The sequence below is a fragment of the Diospyros lotus genome, chromosome 9 (genome assembly GCF_014633365.1).
Source record: "Diospyros lotus cultivar Yz01 chromosome 9, ASM1463336v1, whole genome shotgun sequence".
In the NCBI taxonomy this organism is placed as follows: Eukaryota; Viridiplantae; Streptophyta; class Magnoliopsida; order Ericales; family Ebenaceae; genus Diospyros; species Diospyros lotus.
The window spans coordinates 16,972,566-16,999,594 of NC_068346.1; the positions used below are offsets into that span (position 1 = coordinate 16,972,566).

Below are 27,029 nucleotides of genomic sequence, written 5' to 3' on the forward strand. Positions count from 1 at the left end.
CATATTTGAGTTTGAAAATATGAGATATTACACAAAGAAAGTATGTTTCTTCGAGCTCATCTCCCAATTGCTTTTAGACATGATACCCTCTGAATTTTAAATAATTAGAAACAAGGTCATCTCCCAATTGTTTTTAGACATGATACCCTCTGAATTTTAAATAATTGCATGGTATTTCTCTTTTAATCAATGTAAGACATGAGACGGTGACACCATGCAGAAAAACTGTTTTCACAAATCATCACATAAGGCAAAAAAATGGGGGGGGGGGGGGGGGGGGGGGGGGGGGGGGGGCGCGGGGGGGATTCTCGCTGGCGACAGCAACTTGGTGGGTTAAGCAGCCAACATTTTGATCATATCAAACAAATCAAACCAAACCATTCTTTGGACTCTTTCACTGCACAAACTGAAATCAATGACCGTACAATCCATGATCTTCCAAATCTGTTGGTGTTTCGCAGTCACTTTAAAAAGGAATGCCAATCACATTTACAGATATTCCTAGATTCATTTCAAAACTTTTGTACCAAGTGTGTAGTGACCAGGATTAGGATTTCAACAAATGCTTATACATTGCTTTCATTTTTGTACAGATGAAGAATACATTCACTCAGCATATATCACTATCAACAGTGATGAAATCCTTCTCTCTGCTTCAAAGAAGCTATACAAGAGTTGTTAGGACCTTCAGCGGGGGCCAGAGAGCTCCATTGCTTCAATCACAAGAGAAGATTCTTCTATGAAATCGGAGTATCTCTGGGGAGCAGGATCGAATGATCGAACAAACCTGGGTGTCTCGATGCTTTGTGAGGCCTCCCATTTCTCGGCTAATCCATCGCCTTCCAGCATCCTCAGAACTTCAGCCATTTTGGGGCGATGCCAAGGATTGAATTGAGTACACAAAAGTGCAACTTGAACCGTTTCTTCTAGCTCTACCCGGTCGAAAATCCCCTTCAAATCTTTGTCCACCAATAGGTTCAGCTTGCCATCCTGGTGCAGCCTTCTCACCTGCTCAGAAAGATTCAAGTTCAACAACAACAAACACATGGAGCCTTAACAACCCCCCGCCACCACAGCAATGGTCTTAAATACTGTAAGGCATCCATTGTAACTCGAAAAGATTCAACAACCAAGACTGATAAATTTATGGTTAGAGATTATATGATTTGATGTGATGTTTGTTTAAGCAAAGCAAAGCAAGCAAAGACAGACAGACAGACAGGCAGGCATTAGCTAAAAAGAAAAATTACCCAATCAAGCATCACTCCTTTCTGGTTCGCCACCCGTCCAAAGTCCAATGCCTTTTGACCGGTAATCAGCTCGAGGAGCAAGATCCCGAACCCAAAAACATCAGTTTTCTCGGATGATTGGCCAGTTGACAGATACTCGGGAGCAATGTGGCCAACCGTGCCACGCACAGCTGTTGTCACATGCGAATCATGGTGATCCAAGAGCTTTGCCAACCCAAAATCTCCAACAACGGCCTCAAAGTCTTCGTCCAACAAAATGTTGGCGGCTTTAACATCCCGGTGAATGATTTTGGGGTCACACTGCTCGTGCAAATACAGCAACCCCCTTGCCGTACCCAAAGCTATATTCTTCCGTCTGGACCAGTCTAAAACTGGTTTTCCATGAATATGATCTGCTAGAAAATGACCAAAACAGACAGAAAATAAGATCTACTCTGAATACAAAGCTGACCGTCAGCACCAAGCATAGAAGTAACTCAAGTTATATGCTTCCCATTCATAAATAAAATGAAACAAATGGCAAGTGAATACTGTTCACGGAATGTTGTTCACCTCTCAACCTAGAAGCAACGCTTCCATTTGACATGTATGGGTAAACAAGAAGCCGTTCATTTTCAGTTGAACAGAACCCCAAAAGCCGCAGAAGATTCCGGTGGACTGCCAAACTTATCATCTCTACTTCTGTCTGAAATTGGATTTCACCACCAACGGCATTGTAGTCCTTCAACCTTTTGACAGCCACTATACTCCCATCGTTTAAGCAACCCTTATAGACAACTCCAAATCCACCTCTCCCTAAAATGTTCTTTGAGTTGAAATGATCAGTTGCAGCCCTGAGTTCTTTGAATGTATACCTTTTCAAATGGCCCAAGCACACCTCTGGATCATATTGATCTGTCAAATTGTAATAATTATTTAAACAATAAGAATAAACAACACAGTTAAAGATATGGAAGTAATGATGTTACACAAAGAAGCATCTAATAACACAAAAACAATAGTATATTTACGTGATTGTTTCAACTAAAATATCATTTGGTTGTCAACGAAAAGAAACAAAAAAAAATTGTCTTTGAAAGGAACCATAGAACTCGTGTCAAATAATAAAATAGCACCACCACCAATGAGTAGTTATATAGAATGCTTAATGCTTAATGTGCTTTCATTTTGTATTCGTTTGCCACTTAGAAAGGCAAAATTAACTATATAATTACCTAAAACAACACTCTGGAGAACAAAGGGGCGGCCAGATGTGAAGATTATATTTATTTCATATATCAGAACGTTTCAGATCACAGGCAGGAAGTAGTATAAATTTTTCTATCGATCACTAAGATACAACTTTTAAGAACAAAGATAAAATTCTTCACAATTTTTGCATGAGTTTGATGCTCACCTTTTCATATATTCAGACAAATAGGGGAATTATACTGAGTTATTACGTCAAAAATTGTAGCACAGATGCATATAATCAATCACTAATATTCCATGAGGTTCAAGAGTTAACATTCAAGAAACAGAGAAACTACAAAAGAACTAACCATTAACGTCAAAGAAAATCTGCTGGTTGTGTCGGTATCTCCCCCATACAAGTGATGCAATGATTATTATCACTACAAACACAGCACTAAAGCTTGCACCAAAAGTAACAGCCACTCTGTGGTTTTTTCTCCCTGGTTCTGATTCAGCTGGAGAAATTAAAGATTCCATCAATTAAAACAAGTCATTGAACTAATGCTAAATAGCACAGATGCAACTTAAAAACAACTTAAACGCTACTGCGGTAGACACCTCTTACACCATCTGGTGGTAGGGAGAGAGGCTCTGGATAAACAGAACACTTGTCCGAATTAGGCCCACAAATTATAGGGTTGCCGGTAATTCTGGAAACAGATGGCAGCAGTATAAAAGTTCACAACTTAGAAGCTGACAACATATAAGAACTGAGCAACATGGTAATCAGAAAGAGGACAGCATACTTGAAAGTTCTTGCCGATAATTTTGGCACAGAACTGCTGAGATTGTTGAAGGAAAGGTCCCTGCAATCAATTTTAACATAAGATCACATAAAAATGCTCCTGTAGGGAAACAACAAAGAAAGTACAACTCAATTAACATAAGATGGTAGATACATATATATGATGTCTCTCAGATATTGAACACATTGGAAAATGAGTGAAAGGTATAATGAGGCAAAGACATACACAAGAGTGAGACCTCCAACTTTGGATAAAGATTCGGGAATGGGTCCAGTAAGGCTATTGTTGTTTAGTCGCCTGACTTGCTCAAAAGACCAATAAGAAGTAATCAACATCAATATACAGTTATGGTCCAAATGTACTACAAAACATAAAATCTAGGGCAACCTATATTGAAGAGAGTTCTGAAACATACAAATAATTCAGGTTCATGAGGTCTCCCAAAGAACTGGGTATTTCACTGTTGAACTTATTGCTGGACAGATCGAGCGTCTGAAGCTTCTCCAGCTTCCCAATTGCAACAGGAATAGGACCAGAAATACCATTATTCTGCAGCAACCTACATAATTATACCGATAAGAGTACAGTTAAAAGCATTGAACTGAAAGGAAAAGTGTTAAGCAAAAAAAGGAACAATGGAAACAATCACACCATCAAATTGCATACAAGAAAAATGGCTTTAACTTACACAGATTGCAAGTTACTGAGGTTTCCAATCCCTGGTGATAAAGTCCCCGACAAGCTCTGGCTCGGCAGTCCTCTAACAAGAAGATAAACATCCCCCCAAGAATAAGTTTAACAACAAGAAATCAGAAATTTTGATGAATTATCTGCTCAATTTACTTTTATTAGAATTTCTAATGCTCAAGGATTGTCCGTGTTGTAGGAGACTATAATTACCTCTTTGCTACCAGGATTGAACCTCATGGGGGTGACCCACACATAGATTTCTGTGTGCTTACCTAGTGCACATGTAATCCTGAGTTTACCAAGTCTCTGATTCTCATGGTTACATTTATACACGCACACAAGAATCTATAGGGAATTAACCAAAAAGGAGAAGCAATAAGGAGCTTACAGAGCAGACACATAGCCATCAGGAGAGCATGTAACCATCCTCCAACTACATGGATCTACAGAGTTGATATCCCAGTTCTCCAGAACATTGTAAGGGTCATTGAGATCATTTTTTATAGCCATCAAAGCTACAACTGCATCAGATTTTAACAGTGTGAGCTCTAGCTAGGTTCTGTTCCTTCTCCAATGAGTTAGGATTCAAAACAACAAAAGAATTCTAAAACATGGAAAGGCTCATAGTCCACAGTGGTAGCAACATTAACCAAGACAAAAGAACGTGATTGGACAAAGGAAATGAAACAAAACAAAAGATATTTAGACTTAAATTTAGAAAATCTGCCTAATTCTGGGTTGTATTCAGCTTCATTCAAAACAAAGATTGACCAAAAAAAAAGAAAGTGAACCAAAGAGGAACTAACCTTCATAGTTTATGCCAGAAGGAGAAAGAGTTGCAGAAGAGCTCTCCATCAATGCCAAAACCAGTAAACTCATTCTACAGAGCATAAGCCCTCTACTCTCCATACTCTGTTCTAACATCAACAACTTCAGTTTTTCTCTAAGCCACCAAAGAAAAGTATCAGAGAAGCCATTCAAACGCCAGTTTAAAATCTCTCCCTTGCCTCATCGAAATAACTTTGAGCAGAAACATAGCTCTCACAAGTCACTGTCAGATTAAGCCAGTAAAGCAGAGCCCGCCATTACTGTAACACGAACTGCATTCTTTTAGATTCAATCTTCAACAGAAATTCCAAAACTCAAATACCCAGATCCTGGAACTCCAAGGGAAATGCTAAAGTTTATGTATTGCACAACATACACTGCTTAGAGTGAAATGGGCACCGTTTGGGATGGAAAAACCAACGAGGAGAGAATTTTCTAGAGAGAAGCAAACACAAACTAAGTCTGAAATTCCGAGAGCCTAGAGATCTGAGAATGATGAGATGTGATTTCTATGTGGTTCCACCATATCCTCCCAAGATCAATGATCAAATCTGCATACCGAAGTACACAAAAGCCAAAAGGCGAAAACAGGAGGCCAAAGATTCACAGGCGCAGGCAGGCAGGCAAGGTGAAAATTTTGAAAAGAAAATGAATAATAAATGCGAAAAGGAGAGAATAATTGGTGTTGAGAAAACAAAAGTGCTTAATATTCAGTGATTGGACTGAAGGGATGTATGGGATTGATCAGAACGAGGGACAGAGAGAGCGAGAGAGAGAGAGAGAGAACAATGGGATGTCTATGGATGGATGGCGAAAAGCAAAGAAATTTTGCAGGCAAGGCTTTCGGCAGGTCACGTGCTTGGCTTGTCCTCGTCTCCCTTGTTGCCTTTTGGATTTTGCTGTTATTTTCTTTCTCTTCTGCTTCTGTTCTGCTCTGCTCTGATAGAACTCCCATCTTTCTTAGCAAAAAATAAAGAAATAAATAAATAAATCTCCATCTTTGCTGTTGCAGCTTTTGCAGCGGTGGGGTTGGGTTGGCCCATCTTCTTCTCTTCTTGCTGCTGCAATAAGCCTTATCCGGATGATTATATAAACTGTTTAACCAACACACTTAATTTCTCTAATTCGTCTATAAAATGCATCAATCAATCATTAGAAGACCCCCTCCCTCCCCTGTGTTCCAGCCAGTTGGAGTTGTTTCTGAAGTAAACATTATATATTGCACTAATCTAATTCGGCAAAGATTATATATTCCATTCCACTAATATAGATATAGATAAAAAGTGGGTTAAATTGCCCCCAAAAAGAGAAAAATGTGAAGCCTCCTCAAAAGGCGAGATGGCATTTTTGTCGCTTTGGGAAAGCTGATTTATATTCCCATTCCCCCCCTCTTACCTGCACCATAATCATACCAGACCAGACCATTCTTATATTAAGATTTGAGGATAAACCACACGAGAGATGATTAAATTTTAGTTTATTTTTTATTTTAGTCATTAAATTTTAATTTTTTTAATATAATTACAAAAATTTTAAAAATTTTATAACGTGTTCACATATAAAATTTTCTAACTAATATGACAAATAATAAAAATTATTATGCAATGAGAACGAATTAAAACATAACACGTGTCAATATATAATATTATTATATTAAAATATTGTTACACAATATTTTTATCATTTGTCACATTAGTGTCACATTACCCACTTCAACTATAAAATAGTTGAAAAATTTTATATGTGATCGCATTGTAAAATTTTTTAAATTTCTATAATTACATCGAAAAAAATTAAAGTTTAGTGATAAAATAAAAAATACACTAAGATTTAGTAATTTACCCGAGATTTGATAAAATCACCCCCTCCCCCCTCCAGTGGCTCCAATTTTCCATTTAGGCATTCAATCAAACATTATTCATTGTAATTATTAAATATTACAAAAATAGTATTATAGATGATAATAGCTTTAAAATAACAATAACAAACAGCAATAGGCATATGGCCATTGGAAATTGGGAACAAAATTGGTTGGCATCAATCAACTGTTGGTTTGGCTGGCCAGAAAGTATACGTAAATAATAACAATGCCAAAACCAGAAGCAATCAAATACAGAAAGCACTTCTTTTCGGGGCCCCACCTAGCTAGCTAGCTAGCTACCTGCCTTTCGTCAAACCCTAGGAGATTCAGATAATGGGTAGATCTAAGATCTAATATTATCTGTGATGTGTTGTTACTCAGTAAAACAAATCTTTGAAGACCTTGTCGGGTGTTAAGCTCTGATTGGAGCTGGTCCCATGCATCATATCATATGCTAATGCTGCATGATGGGTGCATACATACTGTTTTTCAAACTTTTCTCGTTGCAGATGAAAAGCCAAGACACTATGAAATCATCAATCACGCCCGGTGGTGTTAAAAGATGTTCGGCGTTTGAAATCTGAAAAAAAAAAAAAAAAAAAAAAGGACCAAAACTGATCGTTTTATCTTATTTTTTATTAAAATAATGTAATGCCACTGATGAGGATAATTCTACGCAGTTTTGTTTATTTTTAATATAAAAAATAAGAAGTTCATTCAAAGTCATTTGTTAAGTTAAAAAAAAAAAATTGTTGAAGGAAAGTTGAAGAATAAATTATTGTTGTTGTCGACATATAATAATAAATTTATTTGATTGAAAATGTCATCGTCTATCCATTTGAACTTGCAAGAAAAAAATAATTAGGAGACGTAAAAAAATTCTCATATAAATATTTTAATATTTAAATCAAACATTGAAAATGATAACGGTCGTATTAAAATCGATACTAGAGACGTATCTTTTCTAGAATAAATATCTCTTTATTTATAGAGAGATATGGTGTAATTCTAATTAATTCAAAATTTATATTTTTACAAATAACATTTATCTTGATTTTTCCTAACGTTGTTAGTATTAGGATTCTTATAAATAACTTGAGTAAATCACATCAAAGGTCACAAAATTTTGACATTATTTTCAATTTGATTACTAAACTTCAATTTCTTACAAAGTGATAACAAAACTTTAAAATATTTTGTAATGTGGTCATTAAAGTGATTTTTTTATAGTTCTTAACCGAAAATGCTGACGTGACGATGATGTAGCGCTAACGTGGCAATGATGTGGCCATTGACACGTCAGTAATTTTGGTGAGAAATTATCCAAAAATCACTTTAATGACCATATTGCAAAATATTTTAAAGTTTTGTTATCACTTTACAAGGAATTGAAATTTAGTGACCAAATTGAAAAAGACGCCAAAATTTTGTGACATTTGATGTGATTTACCCAAATAACTTCTATTTTAGCTTTTCCTAATTCTGCTAGGATTAAGATTCATTTACATAACGTCTATCTCATATAAAATGTCGTTTATTTTCTCAAAAAAAAATTTAGCTATCAAAGTTATTTGATTTGTACGTTTGTATGAGACTCCTCCCGGCTATGGAAAAATTTACACCTTTCAACACAAAGAATAATTTTGGGATTTTAGACTTTTTTTTAATTTTTTAATGAGATTTTTCCTGCAACACAGCAGTTATAATTTATAAAAAAAAAATAAAGTGTTACTTAGTTTTCATTCTTAGATTGTGTGATAACTCTAGTCATGCTTTGTGTACACATTTTTAAGTTTATATAAAATATTTTGTGTGAGATGTAATTATGTTTTAACAGCATCTTATATAATTTATTCTAAATTCTTTTATACATAATTTATTTTTTAACTTACTCACCACTACAAGTTAAAGGATGGATGGTTATTTATAAAATAATAGATAAATGACAAATAACATTCGTGATATTCCTTATGTTTAAGAAATGACCATGACCACTCCTATCATCATTAAATAAAAAGATAAATGACTAATTTATCATTTATTCTTTGTCTTCTGTCTTTATATTAAAAAAATAAAAAATAATCCAGCTATAATCCACTAGATTTATCGCCATTGAGTTCGAGGAAAGAGAGAAAAGATGGACAAAAAGAAAAAAAAGAAAAAACGAACTACGAATATGAGTTTATCACTAACATATACCGACAAACCCAATTTTGGGTTGAAAAATAAGAGAGAAGATAATGATGAATAAAAGAAGAAAGTTGTCATATAAATTGGGGTTCATCATTTTAGAAGATAATATTTCTTTTTTTTTCCTTTTATTATTGTCGTCAAGCAAAGAGAAGATAAATAAAAGAAGAAGATAATAATAAATAGGATAAGAAGAAGAAATAGTAGAGGATGAACTCATATTTAGATTTCAGATGGAGAGAAAGAGTGGGAAATAAATAAAAGAAAAAGAAGAATAAGTCAATATGAACAAAGTTTATGTTTTATTGTGGGAACACAAATTTAAGTTTGAGAAAAGTATGTCCATATATGTGTGTAAGAGAGAAAGATAGGGGGGATGAACAAAAAAGGAAAGTGATAATAAATAGTAAAATAAAGAGGAAGAGAAAGAAATTTAACATTGTGGTCGCAATTGTTGTTGCCACCCACCATTTGAAAAAAAGGAAAAATAGAGAGATTTGAGAAGTAAGAGAAACAAAGATGAAAAATGAGAAATAAAAGTGTTTAAATATAAATATATTTTAGTTATTTTTATTATTTAAGCAAAATTAATTAAAAGGAGAAATTACAATCTAATACTTTTTTTATAGAAATTATAGTGAAGCAAAACAAAGTATAACACATTTTATATTTATGGACTTTTCACCAATTTTCCTTTTTCGGTTTTCATCTATATTTTGTTACAATTTTTTTTTTTTTTATTTTATAAATTCTCTTTGAAAATGTGTCTTTTGTTACATTTCTAAGCAATTTAATAACTGCTTAAACATCTTTTCTTTGACATGTAATTTAATAAATTTTTACACATTTTATCTTTAATATGCGTTATATTATTTTTTTTCTTGGAATGATCATTTTTGTGTAATTTCTGTATTTATGTCATCAATTACGCAGAAAAAGATAAATCATAGATTAAATCTTTGGTTCTTACGTAAAGAAGGAATCAAACTTACGATCCACTAAATTATACCGATATATTGCTCGTGTTTTTGCCATTCGACTTATGTCCTAAGAGACCATCTTTTTGTTATATATATATATATATATAATTAGGTACCGACCCTAATATCTTCATATTCTTTAGTTCTTGTCTAGGAGAATAATGCAAATAGATGTAATTGGAATGAAAGATCATTAAATAGTAAATGACTATTATGCCATTTTAACGAAAACATAGTACTGTTGCTAAATGAAAATTAAATTTATAATTATTAAAATTAATGTTATCAAAACATAAAAATAATTGTGAATCTACTCCCAGTACATATTCACCCATTTGAAACGGATGCTTATTTTGGACGAAAATACTTTCTAGGATATTCATTTTTTAAACAAATTGGGAGCCCAATTAATCAGTTGTGGAGATAATTAAATATTAAGTTTTTATTACTAATGCTTGATATTTTTATTCCATAATAATTTAAAAGGAAAAATACTTAGACGGCTCGTGCATGGGCCTGCGATTAAACTGGTGCCACTTTTTAATAAATAATTTTAAAATATGTAAATGTAAAAATAAAATTAATTAAATCTATAATTTTTAAATGACATAATATGATTTTAACCGTCTATTTTTTATTTTAATATTTAAAAATTTTATTATTTTAATTAGATTTTCTAAATTATAAAATTTTAAATTAATTATATAAGGTGAGAATAATAAATTCAGATATGTAATTGAACTAATAAAAATTTTAACAGCACAATTAATTTAAAATTATAAATTTAAGGGTATCTTTAAGTAACAAAAAAAAAATTGAGTGTTTAAATAAAAAAATATATAAATATAAAAATTAAAATATATATTTTGTCATCTACTAATATTATACATTATATATACATATATACGGCCGATACTTCCTTAGAGAGGAAGCTCTTCCGCGCTCTAAGGAAGTGGTTCGCGATGCGTTCAGATGATTCAATCTGTGGGCCCCATGATTTGACACATGAACGGCTGCTGGGCCTGTGGGCCCATTCTGTACTTCCAACCATTTGGATGTTCCATTGATTCTTTCAAAAATGGTACTGTTTTTCGAATGATAAAAACGCGAGCTAATAATTTAATGTTTACGTTAAAATAAAAAGGCATTTATGAGTTCTGAGCTAATAATTTCATGTTTGGACTTTGGAGCTTAATCCCAAACTTCGTTCCAAATTAATTCGAGAATGGAACAAATCAAAATTTTAAACATATTTTTGGGCCCCTTAGATTATATCAAATGAAGCTTTAAATGTAATAAAGGCCCATTACTAGTAGTCTAGCACTGCTGGGCATGTTTAATATATTATTTATTGTAACAATTTTATCATAAAATATAAAATATATCGATCAATAGTTGCAGATATGTAGTATGTGTGTGTGTAATCACTTGATGGGCCTGAGCCCAGCTACCTCCTGTACGGACGGGCCCATAAGAAGTCCATTGGAAACGAATTAAAATTTGAAAGAATAATGATATTTAGGGTGTCTTTGATTGGTATAGAAAATATGAAAAAATAAATATTTTTCGAAGGCCCAGCTACCTCAAGTACAAAAGTGTCATTTTTCAAAAAAAACAAGGAAAATCAATTTTTAAAGGGGCTGATTTTGATTTTTTAGGAAAATTAAAAAATATTTTCTTTTCCACCTTACAATCAAACACACCCTTAGTGTGATTGTTAAAACTAACTTGGACTATTTTGTAGGACTAAGTATTATTGTTTAATTTATAAATTTTACATGTTTTAGTTATTGTATCTAATTAATTTTATTTGAACTTTTATATCGTATTAATGAAATAATAAGATATCATTAAAGTCATTCTTAGTTAGTAAAGACTCTCTTGAAATTACTATCATTGCGCGGTCTCTCACCCCTCGTGTCTTTGATTTCGATAAAAAAAATAAATGGCAAACAGGCATTTGACTCTTATTTAAGTTGAATATCGAAGTCGTGACCTATTAGTATTAACTCTAACATATTACTTGTCTGTTATTTAACATATACCCTAAAGACGTAAAGATTCTCTTCGTATGGATTGAGGTTGGGGTTATTTTTTATATGTAATCTCATTCTTAGCTTGAATAATTAGTTTGGATATTAATCCAATGTTTGGATGTAGTCTAAGAAATTGTAATAGTATAAAATAGCCAAATCATAATAGTTGGATTCGTTTTCTTCAAGCCATCATGCTTTGGGAGGGTTAGGATATAGATTTCTTTTTATACAATCCTATCCTCAATTTGAATGATGAATGGATAGGAATTGGGTGTTGGTAACGAGGTAGGGGTGGGGTGGGGTGAGGTGAGGTGGGGTGGGTTGTCGTGTCCTTTTAACTCCAAATTATAATACTTTGTCTTAACAGAACGTGAGATAAGAGCAGAACATCCTGAATTCGATCTCATTTGTTAAAAAAAATTTCAGGCACATATATTTATAGAATAAATAATATTTTTTTGTATTTTTATATTTTTTTATGTTTAATAAATAATATATATATATATATATATATATTGTACCGAGAAAAGACAAAAGACAGGACAGAGATAAAGATGGTATATTTCCCAACCTTAAAAAATAATCAAAGATTCTCTAAAATTCAACCCGATCGATCCCATTCAAAGAATCTTTCATCCCTCGACCCAAATAGAATAAGAAAATTCCTCAGGACTTGGAATTATTTTTTCTAATGATGGGTATTAGTCAGTCATCCCACGCTAGGATCAATTTTTGTGAGATTCAGGGCCGTACCCCAATAGGCAATGCCATCCATCGTTCCCATATCATCCACTCATACCGTACTAATGATGAACCTAGTACTTATGCAATACGGCACCGACAATCATGGCTGGATATTAGTCTAATATAAGTGAAATCGCTCAACCCGAGCACCCCCGCACCCAGTCCAACAAAATGTGAGAAGAGGTTAATCATGATGACTTAGTCGGACGCAGTGACTAGACCCAAACTCACTACGTATAAGGAGTCCCTCTCACTTTGAAAAGAGGTACCCCACACTGCCGCTTGCGAGACTCGATCCTTGGTCTTGGTCCAAGATTCATCACGGAAGACACTTTGTACCCCCTTCTTGACCAACTGGACTGCCCATATGGGCATCATGGCTGGATATTATTTGGCAGCTTCGAGGATGAAATGACAATATAATATTAAGGAAACCAGTTTGAATTTCCAGGGTGAAAACCCATCATTAATTGATAGCTTTTAATTTTATCCGAGTCAAAAATACAAACAATTTCCCCAGATTTAGGGAACAATTTATGATGGTAATAAGAAGACTTAATAATAGAACACAGCGAGAGTGAGAGGGACAGAGAGAGTTGCCATGAAAACACAGAAGAAACTCGAGACCAAATCAAAGGATCAACAAACTTCATCATGTAGCAGCACTGATGCACTCAATGGCCTCTTTGCATATCCCAGTCATTGTGGCTTCAGGGCCATAAACCTGCAAGCAAACAGCCAACCAAACAAACGATATATTAAACCTTGATTCCGTCTGGCTACAAAATTTGTAACTGATCAGTTATTTTTATTAATTGTCTTTATCTCTTTTGTAAGGTCCTTAAAAATCAATTTTATCAGCTAAAAGTTGAAACCAATTTCTATTGTTTTAAGTGGCAAAAGGTCAGTTTAACACGATGTGGATGTGAAGAGGCTGATTGGAGGCACATAGTGGTGGTGGTACCTCAATAGGGACGCCGATGTCCTCCCCGAGTGCCCGCATTTTGGCAAGGCCCCTTTGGTAGTTCGGACCTCCTCTCCTTACATACATGTGCATTCTTGCAGCTTTAAGCTTCGACTCCTGTTTGAAGAATGCCGGGTGAAGTTAATAGGAGGCTTAGGACGACCAGCGGAACATGAACACAGCCACAACAGGTAATGAAGTATGAACTCACCTTCTCCTTCAGTGCTCTAATTATACCGTTAAATGTAGCAGCCACATCGGTAAAGTTAGCGATTCCTCCTCCGACTACTAGGGCTCTTTTGCGGCCATCGGGATCGGCAGTAGCACACTGCAGAGGATTCAAGACATCAATGATTCGTAATGCTACGACGGAAAATATTTTCAAAGTCCGAGTTCTTGAATCTGGCCAATTACAACTCAGATTTTAGTGTGATGTAAGAATTGGAAAGGAATAGTCCTTACGTCAATTACGACCCTGGCGTACTGCAACACCTCTTCCTCATTGGGTGCTCCACTGTATTCAGCGTAGTTTCCGAGCTCGGCAGCAAAGCCAAGATCCCCAACCTACTCGAGTAAAATTAATTAGGATGCAAGGAGTAAAACTAGTGATTAATCTTAAATTTGTATTGGCTTGAATCTCATCAAGTATGAGATGCGTACTGTATCGGCATATATGACACTAGCACCTCCTCCAGCAACCATTGTCCAGATTCGTCCCTTTGGGTTCAGAACTGTGAACTTCAAGGAGGCGCTTGTCTGCAAGAAAATAACAAACACAGATGTTCAGGAACGAAGATCTTCACTGGAAATGTTCCCACTGGTAGTTGTCGTCAGAACTCAAAACACCGCCGTAATCGTCTAAGGAGCGTTTGTTAAAATGAGCAAAATAAGAGGCATCAAGATAAAGTTGAAATGTTTTTTGGACCAAGATATAAAATAATAAGACTAGTAAGCATTCCAAGATTTCCATTAAACTTGTTAAATTTTTTGAAATCCACTTATTGTACTTTTTCTTTCTATGTGTTTGTTAATACATATGATAAGCACCAAGATAAGAGTTTTTTTTTATCAAAATATCCCTATTACCAAATTCATTCAAAATTGTTTATTAATATCAACAACAAATTTATGATTAAAATAGGGTCGACGGGTATAAATATGTTATTATCTCTTATCTTGGTTAACAAACACCCAAAGAATGCAATTGACATGGTTTTTCCTAATAACAACCTAAAGGTTCGGCCAGCCATTTGGGAACTACTTTAAAACAACGAGAATGTTTCTTTTACGAGATATGGAATCATTGATCAACCATAGCATTTAATGTTTTTCTTAAAGGTACAATTACGAGTAGATGCATCAAAATTTGTACCTTCTCATCTAGGCCATGAATAAAGCTCTCGGTAGCACTCATAACCCTTCCAAACGGCATAGGAAATTCGATGTTCCCCCACCTGCAAAAGCAGTCTTTGTATGAGGATACTTGAAAAGGTCACAACACTCAGTCGCGGGATTCCTTTTTATTTTTATTTTTTTTCCTTCTTGAAGTAGGCAATCAAAGGGATTAGGATGTACTTCTTGAAGTTCTTGAAGGCAGCGGTATCATCAAGTTCCCCCCTCATGTCCAAAGGATAAGGCTTTCCATCAACCAATGTGAAAGGATTCATCTCCAGAAAGGTGAAGTCCAGATCTAACAATCATGAAAATATAGAATGTTAATATCCAATTGTCCGGAGATGTACATAGCAAACTTAAGAAGGAAAGAGAGAGGATGAAGATCTTCAGTGTACCTAAAAATAGTGTGTAAACCACTTTAAGGAACTCCTCAATAACCCCTTTGATCTAAATCACAGAACAGGAATCAATCGGGTTAGCTTAGCCACTTCGGATAAAAAAAAAAATATAAAGGGTATCTATAGCGATGAGGTGAGTTTTAATTTCCACAGGACAAATCATTTACCCTTGGTAACAACAAGTTTAGGCCAGTTAACATGGAACTAACATAAATCCACATTAGAAATGCAATTCTGTTCCAGCAGGGTAAAGTGCACTGTTTTAATTCATTTTTGGCAATATCTGACTGATGGTTTCTGTCAGAAGGAACAACTCAAGAACAGGAAGAAGTCCAGTTAGTAATACTATTGAGGAAATTACCTCCAAGGGAAGGGTTGCAACAAGTGGAGCACATGCCTCAGAAGTAAAGGCCACCCCTGTAGGCATGAATACGGTCTTAACCTGGATATAGCAAAAATATCACCTGTTAGTTCTAGGGAGGGTGGGTTACGGAATAAATACTGCAAGATAAAAGAAACCATTTGGATGTACAAAGAGACCTCCACTAGCTTCAGCAAACAAAAGAGAACTTCAAATTGATAACTACCTTGTCCCAGTTCTCTTCAATTTCAATTCCTCCACAGTCTGAAAAGCTTATGCTACATCCAAGTCGTTCCGACACAATATTAAGGTAAAACTCCTCCTTGTGCGGGACGAAAGGTTCAACGATGAATGTTGTTATGGGTCCTTTGCACCCTCCCATCTCAACCTGTTGATAAATTGGTAACCAAAACATTGTCAATGCTATAATAAATACACAAAATACAGTTCTCATCGAAATTTTCCTAAATACTAATATAAGCAAAGAATATAGAATTTCAACTACCTCTTTGCCAAGTCTCTCCTTCACAAAGACAGCAACTTGAGCCAAATCTAGATTCAAGGCAACTAGCCCACTCTTTCCCCGCTTCCCAAACAACATATCGGGTTTCACAACCAGTTTCTCTGATGAGAGCCAGGGCTCTTTTTCCACAAGCTCATTTACATCAGTCGATTCTGTGATCTAAACAATAGAGAAAAACAACACATATTTAGATCCATGTAATCATCACATCGATGTACAAAAAATAATTAAATAAAATTCTTTAACTGACCAACTACATATGAGGGGGAAAAAATAGAAGACAAAGTTGCTTTTAAGTTCCCATCACAGAGACAGCTAGAAAAATCGGATTATCTTGGTTAAAAGCTTTCGATGCCCTTAGGCTTTTATATAACTGGGGCAGTCTAGAGAACACTAGATAAATTGAGTGGTCTTATAAGATGATTTTAAATTAGTAATAACTCAAGGTGTATCAGAATAATTTTACATGTTAGATAACAAATGCATACTCCAGAATCCAGACTTCCACCATAGGAAATTTTGCAGTCTGAATTGTTCAACAAATTAGCAATCTTTTTTGTTTATTTCTATTAGTAACAGTTACAACATCCATCCTTCACAAAACCATTCAAGAAGTATTTCTCCAAGCCAATCACAAATCAAATTTAAGATAGCATAGCAATAGTACTCCAATATTAATAATTTCAACTTACAAGCAACAATTCCATAGTGAATATTAACCTCAACTATCAATGGGTTCACAAAGAATAGAGCTCTCTTGATGTTTCAGTCTAGGTTAGAGTTTTATCCAAGTGAATACGAGACAAGACCTGGTCATACACATTTCTAGTTACCAGGCTACTATTATTTAAACAACTGGTCTCCACCATGGGGATGATTGCTTTAGACAGCTGAAAAGTATCCTAACATTAGTTGTCCCATCTTTACAATATATCAAAAGTTCAAAACTGTGTTTTTGTAGTTGTCCAATAATCATTTCTCTTAACCAACAAATCCAAATGTTTGATTTTGTTGAGGGTATAAATAACAACATTACCCATTGATCAAATAGTTTAACCTTTTAGACAAGCTTCTAATTAACTGTTTCCCTTAGCAGACGCAACAAATAGCATGTTTGAGTCTGACCTTCAGGCCAGACCTTTAATTACAATGCTTACTCCTATTCACCGGTTTATGGGGATGCCCGTGTGTGATAAAATTACCCTTCTCTGTAATAGCGCAACTAATAAATCTGTTCAAATCTTACATCTCACCACCAATCCTATAATTATAATAGCATTTGACCATACCTTATGAGTGTATTACAACAACAACATATGAAGCCTTTCTCACACACGGAATAGCCATAATCATGGATTTCAAGAAGAAGATATGCGAAAGCATAAGACTCAAAAGTCCAAGGAATAGCAGTTACTTGTGCAGATTTAATCCCTAGTTCAGTTCCTGCAAGCCTCTTGTAGTGCTCCTTCAACAGCCTCTTGGAATCATACTCTCTGATCTTCTTGCGTGCCATTGCTCTTCAACCTGTTTCCACAAATCCCACAACCACCATACTCAGATCTATCCACCCAGATCACAAACATCAAACAAAAATGAAAAGGAACGAACAAAATGCCAAGCACGTCAGAAAAAGAAAACTTGACACTGATATAAAAACCAAAACATGACTAAACCCAGTAATCATTTATACAAGAGCAATGCAAGTGACTCCCAGCAATCAACAAACGGATCAATTCAAAAGACAACCTCCAATTTGCAATACCAGATTACTAATCCCACAATAACCATAGCTTTAAACTCAGATCTACCCATCCAGATCACAACCATCAAAAACGAAATGAAAGAAATGAAAAAAAAGGCAATAATATCAGCAAAAACAAAACTTGACACTGATAAACAGGGCAAAGCCCAGTAATCATTCGACCCAAAACTCCAATCTTGCAATAACATATTGCTACCCAGAAAAAAAAAAAGAAAAGAAAATTTAAAAAGAGGGTGGATACAAGAATTACCGTTTCAAAGAGAACAGGCAAGGCAGAGGGGGATTTTGGGCGCACAGAATGGAAGAAATCAAAGGTTTGGTGGATCTATTTATAGGCGAAAAATGTCGGGTTTTTTTTTTTTCTCACAATTTTGGCTTGGAATTAATATAAAAATGGGCTGGTTGATTGATCAGATCAGATGTATGGGGAGGGAGATATATAAAAAAGGGAATTTTGTTGGGACAGAAAAAGGGGTACATGCAGCGACCCATAGCCAGTGAGCCACCTACCCGCAATGCGCCAACCAACCGGTGAAGCAGCAGGAGAAGCCGCGCCCCAAAAAATGGAATAGAAGTGGACCGCCGTGTTTGGCAACCTTTTTTTTTTATTTTTTTGGTTTTCTTTTTTGTTAAGTTGTGCTTAGTTTTCAACTTTGCATTTTTTATTGTACCACGAGTTTTCGCACACTGCTCTCACGAGCTCCACGAGGTTCCCTTCTTTGTCTTTTATCATCCATATATGTTTGTGTGTTTATATAAATATTTGCCAGTGGTATGCCACCTTTCTGAAACAACTTTACACATATTTTTTAAGATACTACAATATTTTTATTCATATATATATATTATTATATGTACATAACGAAACATATCAGATAAATTTTATTTAACTGTTGAGATCAATATCACACCTCTATATATTGCTCCTTATAAACCATGCAACAATACTTCATAAAATAGTCGTTGAGTTACTCTTAAATACAAAAAATTTGGGTATGTAAATATCCATCTGTTGTCCTTAACACTGCAATAAATTTATTCATCGAAGAATTCGTCTCTAAGTTTTAAAAATTTTTGAAAAAAAATAAAAGGTTAGGGAGTACAAGTCATTTCTTATGTAAATACTCCAACGCCCAAGATTTTTGAGCAAAATTATAGAATTATTAAATTAAAGTGTTTTACTCTAGTTAACGGGTTCCTTTCTATTTATAGTTGAACTATATAGGTAGTAATCAAGATTCATGAATTCTCGGGATTGATATTGATCCTGTTAACCGTAATTTGTTACACAATTTTCAAAAGAGATCACAGAGGTATGTTTGTGCATCTCTTCCATAGAAAATACCATCGGAAGGGTATTCAGGAGACTCTCAAGACTTCCCAAGAGACTTTGGTTTTCCTCTAAAAAGGTGTCCCACCCCTTTTTGTTGGAGCCTCTCGAGAGGTCTCTTAGGTTATGCGAGAAAATTTCTCGGAGACTCTTATATGTATATCAATTATCCTATACTCTTTTCTTATGGTTTTTGAGAGGAAAGAGTATAATTTTTGCCAAAATTGCCTTTTCCTAGTGACTCTCATGGATACACTTTCGGAACTTTCTTCATAACCTCTTTTTACCTTTGTGTGAGTTAATTCACCTAGGGTCAAAATAGTCACGTAGGTTTTGTTTTTCTCTCTTCTGATGACCCTATGGTTGTAGCCTCTTGAAGGTTCTTCATTAGACCATCTGAATTACTTCTTTGTAGCCTTTGGTGCTTTATATTTTGAGGCCTTTCTCTATAAAAAAAGGGCCTTAGTTATTTTTCATTTTCGCTGCAAGTCAAAATCTTTTAAAGCTCCTTAAGATTTCTTTACCCTTGGAAGACTTTGTTACTCTTTTGCAAGTCTTCTGTAGATTCTCCCAATCAGTCACTAGGTCTCTAGGAGATTATTTCAATGGCATCCAAGTCTCTCGTAAGCTTGAATTTTCTTTTTGAACTCTTTGGTAAGTTTTTTCAAGTTTTATACTTGGGAGAATTTAGTGATGGCTAGAATAAAGCAAACATGAAGACCTTTTACTCTTAAGGAAATGGAAATAATCCTAAGCAATAGGTCCATATTTTTTGCGACACATCTTACGAGGGTTCATGTATTATACTTGTTCTTAGAGGATTATGAGATAAATACATGCATTGCTTGTGTTCACAAATACTGCATAGAAGCTCATGAAACTTCTTTGACAATTGGTATGTGATTCACCATCATTTATCATTAGCATCTCATACTAATCAAATGTAGTAGTCCATGTGTCAGTCCATGATTGATTAATCATATTTCTTTTTTGAGAAATCTAAAGATTGGCAATATCTTTTAAAAAATCCCAAACTAAAGATCTTTGTCATATATTCTTAACTACTTAAGAAAAAGATCTTTATCAAGAGATCTACAGACTCATTCATATTCAGATTGGAGAGGTGTGAATGAAAATATGACCATAAATATGTGAATATATTTTATTAAATTTATAAGATTTACATCATTAGTCCAAATTTACATGTGCTAGAAATCATCTAAATCTAACATTAGGGTACTAACTCTAACATTTGGTCCTTAGACTAGAGGTAACAACATTGTCTTGTGCACTGCTGTCAGAGATTTGTCGTTGAGCAGAACCATCTAAAGTAAAAGGTGGGAATGCTCTCTGTGTGGTCTCTATGCAGTAGTGTATGGATGCAGATGCTTACTGATGGGACCTCCAGCATAGGGTGAATATCCCATGCGATCTCATTTGGTTGGTGATTGTAGGAGTTCTTAGCTAAGGCACGTACGATCAGAAAGGAGTTTTCGATATCAGAAGGAGTTCTGATGAGTCATTTCGATCACCAAAATTGGATCTTGGCATAGTTATCAAGACCTATAAGTTTAATTAGTCAATGAATCTCACTCGGTTGGGATGTTAGTCAGTGGAAGGATTATAGTGCATAGTAATTGAAATCCAAAATAGATTCATTTGAAGTATTAACTTCATTACTAATAGGATCATCCTAACATAATGTTAGTTGTTACTTAAGACCTTTTAGGGTGTTTTGAGGAGATAGAGAAATTCTCATAGTAGGTCAAAGTGGTTGACTAACGTCAAAAAGTTTGACATCTCCTGATTGCTACTCAATGGTGAATCTAGAAGGTCACAGGCATACTAGGCACAACATTAGATTAGTGATGCATGTTGTGTGTGTTCTCAATCATCATTAATGATGATGGATGCTGTTAAGAGTTAACGAGGGATCAAAAGACTATTTGTGTTTTGAGGAGATGGAGATATTCTCATAGCAGGTCAAATTGGTTGACTAACGTCAAAGAGTTTGACATCTCCTGATTGCTACTCAATGGTGAATCTAGAAGGTCACACGCATACTAGGCACAACATTAGATTAGTGATGCATGGTTGCATGTGTTCTCAATCATCATTAATGATGATGGATGCTGTTAAGAGTCAACAAATGGATCAAAAGACTATTAAGAGTTAACAGTGGGAGACCATTAAGAGTTAATTGATATCGTTAAGAGTTAATGAGCATGCCGTTAAGAGTTAAAGGAAAATCTGATTCCATTAAGAGTTAGTGGAAAGGCTATTAAGAGTTGCGGGCTTTGATGCAATTTACTGAAGGTTGTACGTGGAATAAGTAAAACGGTCAACAATTTGCTTGAAATTGTCAATAGATTTGGCAAAATATTTGAAAAGATTGACAACTTCTCTTAGGAGTAGCTTTCTCCTCACGTGCTAGTCTTCCATCGCTTTCAACGACAGAGCAATAAATGCTCTATCTTGTCTTTTTCAAGAAAGAAGAAAACATAATAAAAGAATAAAGACCAAAAGATAAAGTAAGAGAAGAGAAAAATTGGGAGGAAAAAGAGGATGAGAAGGGTTCTCTTTTGGCCAAGCTTCAATCATGAGATGGTCAGCGAGTCCGGTGGTACAAAAAGCCCCTCTCACCTTCGATTATGAGATGGCCATCGATTATTCTTTCTCTTTTACTCCTTGTTCTTCTTTTGTTTTTCTCTTGTTTCATCCTTTTTTATCCCATAGCCATGAGATGGCTATTGCCCGTCTTGAAAACCAAAGCTAGCCTTACGTCACCTTCATACGATCACTGCTTAGGCGTGGATTGACTTGGTCTCCCACGCTTATGGGGGTGGTCTAGCAAAGCCAAGATGCAGATTTAGAGTAGTAGGCGATAGATCGAGAGCAGCTTGTGAAGAGTTCGCTAGAGCTTGGAGGATGAGCTGAAAAGTTCAGCAAGAGGCACAACCTACAACAACATCATCAGAAGAGGTAACAGTTACCGCTTTCATTTTGTTTGATATTTTTCTTATAAGCATATGGTTGTATCCATCTAATTCCACTACATTTATTTTAGTTTTTGAAAAAGTTTTGAAAATCGACTTTTGTTCTTGATTATATTGCTAAGCGTTAGGGTGTTCTTTCAAGAGAAGTATAGGGATCTTCGAGTTCACTTGACAGACATTAGCACTGACCATGTTGTTAAGGTTAGTGTCTTTGAATAGGAGATCTAGAGCTTGAAGAGAACAAATAAGATGCATAAAAAGGCCAACAAGGGTATCAAGAAGGATTATTTTACGCTCATCCAAGAGAGGGATCAATGAGTGGAGGAGTTGGCCTCCTACCATGTTCATGAGTTGGAGATTCAAGAAGATCTCAAGAATATGGAGTAATGAGTGGAGTAAGATTGCGCAACGATATGGGTTGAGGTTGTTCATGAATATTGGTTGTCTCAAGACTATTTTGACAAAAAAAAGATGTGTGAATATCTTTATCAAGTATGATTTCTACTTAGCTCACTCTTTCCTCAAGTTAAAGCGGTCTTGTTAGTCTTTCGATGAGTTGGTCTTTACTTTGAAGCCTCAAGTTTCAATGCTCTAGATTGGCGTCTCTATTATCTTGAACTTGAGAGCTTGAAGACTTATCTCAATTCTTACCTGGTCAATGATTTGGATAATCTCTCCAAACTTTGGAAGCCATATTCAAGTGGTTAGGGGAATACTAAGATAAGCGACACTGTTGTGGAATTGGATGTAAACACTTCGGACATGGTAGAGAATCCTGTACTCAGTGCTGAGAACTTGGCTGCAGCTACTCAAGTCACCGAGTTACTTACAGAAACTATTCATCCTTCCTCAACGATGGTCATTTTTTGAGCTCTTCCCCAGTCTTTTGTGCCTTAAGTGAAGATTCCTCCTAGCCCGATTGAGTTGTAGTACTAGGGTTTTATTTTTATTTTCATGGCGTACATGTCTTTCTTCTCGAATTGAATGAGAATGTCTATTTTATTACGTCGTTATGTCTTTATGATTGAATTCCATAACAAAATTTTACATTATAAACTATTTAACTCAAAAACATGTACTTGTATATAAACTGACCTACTAGCTAGTTATTTTGTTATTTCTTAAGTTAGCCATAATGCTGATGCACCTCGTCCTTAAAATTTGTTTGAAAATTTTCAAATAATTTGTTGCATACACATTTGCACTTCGGGGGAAGAGTATTAGGTTCACTCCCCAATCCTTTGAAGGATCTTATTCTATCAAAGGATTCTCATATTGGTTGTTTTTCGGGTACCTACAAGCATTCATAGCTAGTCCTTAGTTTCTATGACCCATTAGTTGAATAGAAATTCAATTTTGCTTGACCCTTGTATGTCTTAGTAGTTCTTTGTGCTTTTCCTTTCAACTGAGACCAAAATGATCCTAAGCCATGTTAAACGTGATTAGGGTTTAACCACGGGCTTCAAGGTTTTTCATGCTTGGCCCTGTAGTTCTTCAAGCGTTTTATTGCTTGCATCCACAATGAGCTCTAGTGTTTCCCCTTCGAAACCTTGGCTTTTATAGCTCATTGTATGTCTTAACAACCTTTATTTTTTTGGATGATGGATCTTAGATCGTTCTCATGCATTTTTCACTTCTGATGCTAGACTTATCTATCCATCCATCTTTTATTCTCCTTGGTGAACCCTAGATCATTTTCATGCTTTTTTCACTTCTAATGCTAGGTTTGTGTGTTTATCGATCTTTCGGTCATTTTTATGCATTTATTGTCTTGGAAAACAAAATACAAAAAAAAAAAAAAATTGCAATAGGATGAAAGTTCTTTACCAAGGCAATTTGAAAATACATCATCTATAAAAAAAGAAATACAAGTTCAAGTGATTAGTATTCTAAGTCTTGTCTATTTTACTTCCTTAAAGCATTTGTAGTATACAAGTGTTGGGCTTGATCTTCTTCTAGATTCTATAAGGGCCATCCCAATTGGCATGTAGCTTTCTTTCTTCTTTGAGGGGATTGTTTATATCCAACTTTATTAACATGAATCTCTATCTTCCAATGGTTGGCTTTTTACTCCTGGTCTCTTTGTTCTTCTTGATAGAGTTGTAACCTAGGAAGTCAATCATAAGAGTTGTGAGTTGGTTGCATCTCTTATTAATCTCGGACATATTTTGATTAATAAAAGTATTTTTCTTTTAATACTTGGCAATATGTTTATCTTTATATTTTTCTATTTAGATGAATCCCAAAGAGTGTAGCAATGTCAATCGAGTTATGATGAGATCATATTAATGAGATCGAATGCTTCATTCTTAAACTATTCCTGGTCATAGAACTATAGAGTGGGGTCTCTATAGTACTGTCAAGACCGGTACACACTGTGCATACTCGTAAGAGAGGTAGTTGACTACTTGTGTTATGACACTAATACAAGTGTATAGGTGTTCATTGGTAAATGAGTTCATTGAATGATCTAACTTGAGAACATCCAAATGGTAATTCTTACTAAATGTTAATTGGGAGTTCTATGTGGCGACAGGTGCTAGTAATCTCTTGTCCTGAGGTACCACAGTTATCTTGTATGAGGAGTGTCATGCTTTGATGTCACTGTACGAGGTCCAGTAAGATAGGTCCTTAATAGGATGGTTATTGAATATGATTCGAATCATATGAAGGTAGATGAGTACACAAGATAGAATTTATCGAACTTAGTAAGATTTAAAAAGGTATATGCCTATGTGAATGATAAAGTCACTACTCGGGAAGTCGCTTGCCAATGCGAATAGTTGAGAATTAATAAAAGTTATTAATTCAATTATACGAGTTGTGGACTTAGCATTCGTACATATAGTGTTGGTTATTAGAGATTTGACATTTTACCATACTTTTAGACCATACCGGGACATTATGATAGAGGGATCGATAGCACTGGAATTCGTCGCAGAAAGATTCATCTTTAGTGTCATTTGCATTTCATTATGATATGAGGGCCATGACATGATGCTAGACATCAATCTTGGTCTAAGAGCAAGATAATAATTTTTGTCATGAGATGAAATAAATTACATATCATAATCAAAAAGTTTTATTGGAAGTTGGATTCTATAAATTTCTCTTTTCCATCTCCATAGTGAATCTATAAGGTCACACAAATAAAAAGAAGTTTCATGAAAAATTCACTGGGACTAAAAAATGTTTTTGGGACTTGGAAGAATTTGTGGATTTTTGGGGTGAGTTAGCACTTGCGGAAAAGTTCATAGGATGTCAACAAAATGAGCAAAAAGGAAAATGAGATGGAAAACAGCAATGGGTCGCACAAGGCACGGCCCAACACATGGCTGGGCCAGGCGCGCTTCAAGCCTGTGCGGCTAGCTCACCCATGGGTTGGGCCTTGGTTTTTTAATTCCATAGTTTGACTAGGGTTTGAGAGATTTCTTCATTTTGCCTCATCCTCCTTTGCTTTCTAGAGAAAAAATAGATTTTGATAAAAACCAAGAAAATTTTCAAGAGTTGGATTAAATCTTGCATGGTTGATGCAAAGAGATCGAAAGGGCATGCTCATGGATATTGATTAAAGCTTTTCTTTTATGTAGATCATTCATAGAGGGTGGGTAACACCTCGTGGCACAAGGATTCATCATTTCTAGCGTCGAACAATCAAAATGTTTGGTTTTTCATTATATGTTCTTTGTTTTTGAAGAGATTATATATTTGCAAACTAGATCCGATCTTTTCTAGTTTCAAGAGTAGCCAAAGAGTTTGGTTGATCCAATTTTTTTTAAAATTTCTATTGTCTTTGAATCTATGAAACTCAACACTTCTAACAAGTTTAGGTTCTCTCTTAAAGCTTCAGAGTTATTTTATTCATTGAATTTGTTCATTTGTGGAGATTCAACCCCAATTTCTACTAGTATGAGCGTTCCGTACCATATACCAAATTGAATGAGGTATCACCAGTTTTTTGTATGACTATAAAATAAAAGGTAACTAATTTGCCCAAGCTCCCTTAACCTCTTCTAGGCAACTTTTTAGCCCATGTAGAATAGTCCTATTATTGGCTTTTACTTGTCCTTAAGCCTGTTGGTGGGCTATCGAACCTATCCTCAATTGTATCCTTAGCCTTCACAAAATGTTTTGAAGGTTTCACAATCAAATTGTTTCCCATATAAATTGATATACATGTGAGAGTCTCCAATAGACTCTTTCACATAAAGAATCCCTGAGAGACCTTCTCAAAAGAGTCCAACAAGGGAGGGTCAAAAGGGTCCAACAAGAGAGGGTAAGACAACTATCCAAGGGAAGACTAGAGTCTTGAAGGAAGTCTTGAGAGTCTCTTAAAGACCTTTCCACATGGTATTTCTAGCGTAAAAGACGTGCAAACATACCTTTGTGATCTTTCTCTAAAATTGTATAGTAGATTATGATTAACGAGATCAATATTATTCCTAAGAAATCAGAAATCGTTATCATTACGCATCTAGCTTAACTATAAATAGAAGAAAGCACGCTTTCCCAAGTAAGATTCTTCAACTTTTTTAAGAACTCTACAATATGTTCTAGAAATTTAATTCAGGCATCGGAGTATTTACCGAGATAATGTCTTTTACCTTCTGACCCTTTCCATTTTGCAAAATTTTTGGAGTTTAGAGAAAAAATTTTCTATAAATAAATTTATGATTGTGTTCAATTGATAACACAATTTTTGTCAATTCTCTCAAACTATTTAATCATTTGATACATTCTTT

At 35.0% G+C, this 27,029-nt stretch overlaps 2 protein-coding genes across 3 annotated transcripts; both read right to left on the reverse strand.

Moving 5' to 3' along the window:
* Window positions 1–372: 372 nt before the first annotated feature.
* Window positions 373–5,913, reverse strand: LOC127809871 (protein NSP-INTERACTING KINASE 3-like). 2 transcript variants are annotated; one of them, XM_052349022.1, is made up of 11 exons: window positions 4,726–5,913; window positions 4,308–4,440; window positions 3,918–3,989; window positions 3,645–3,788; window positions 3,455–3,526; window positions 3,230–3,289; window positions 3,042–3,133; window positions 2,792–2,938; window positions 1,803–2,144; window positions 1,251–1,645; window positions 373–1,008 (listed from the first exon to the last, which is right to left on the reverse strand). In XM_052349022.1, exons 1-11 carry the CDS (start codon window positions 4,841–4,843, stop codon window positions 688–690), a joined length of 1,896 nt encoding a protein of 631 aa, XP_052204982.1. In that variant the 5' UTR covers window positions 4,844–5,913; the 3' UTR covers window positions 373–687. The 2 variants fall into 2 exon arrangements, with proteins under 2 accessions (XP_052204982.1, XP_052204983.1); XM_052349023.1 differs by having other exon boundaries at window positions 375–1,008; window positions 1,251–1,642; window positions 4,726–5,908.
* A 7,089-nt stretch (window positions 5,914–13,002) lies between these two features.
* LOC127809872 (ATP-citrate synthase alpha chain protein 1) lies at window positions 13,003–18,377 on the reverse strand. The gene is made up of 13 exons (XM_052349025.1): window positions 18,212–18,377; window positions 17,614–17,723; window positions 16,182–16,358; window positions 15,903–16,064; window positions 15,677–15,757; window positions 15,313–15,364; window positions 15,098–15,212; window positions 14,895–14,976; window positions 14,183–14,278; window positions 13,985–14,086; window positions 13,734–13,850; window positions 13,523–13,639; window positions 13,003–13,282 (listed from the first exon to the last, which is right to left on the reverse strand). Exons 2-13 carry the CDS (start codon window positions 17,710–17,712, stop codon window positions 13,211–13,213), a joined length of 1,272 nt encoding a protein of 423 aa, XP_052204985.1. The 5' UTR covers window positions 17,713–17,723; window positions 18,212–18,377; the 3' UTR covers window positions 13,003–13,210.
* Between the last annotated feature and the right edge of the window lie 8,652 nt (window positions 18,378–27,029).

Excerpts from the sequence above, each read along its gene's own strand:
- LOC127809872 (XM_052349025.1), bottom strand. The coding sequence starts at position 17,712 with ATGGCACGCAAGAAGATCAGAGAGTATGATTCCAAGAGGCTGTTGAAG. Across the intron at positions 16,065-16,181 it reads AGGAGAGACTTGGCAAAGAG|GTTGAGATGGGAGGGTGCAA; the intron begins GTAGTTGAAATT and ends ATTTATCAACAG. Across the intron at positions 13,851-13,984 it reads ACGCCAGGGTCGTAATTGAC|TGTGCTACTGCCGATCCCGA; the intron begins GTAAGGACTATT and ends AATCCTCTGCAG.
- LOC127809871 (XM_052349022.1), bottom strand. The coding sequence starts at position 4,843 with ATGTTAGAACAGAGTATGGAGAGTAGAGGGCTTATGCTCTGTAGAATG. Across the intron at positions 3,290-3,454 it reads GTTGGAGGTCTCACTCTTGT|GGACCTTTCCTTCAACAATC; the intron begins GTATGTCTTTGC and ends AATTGATTGCAG. Across the intron at positions 3,134-3,229 it reads TTATCGGCAAGAACTTTCAA|AATTACCGGCAACCCTATAA; the intron begins GTATGCTGTCCT and ends ATCTGTTTCCAG.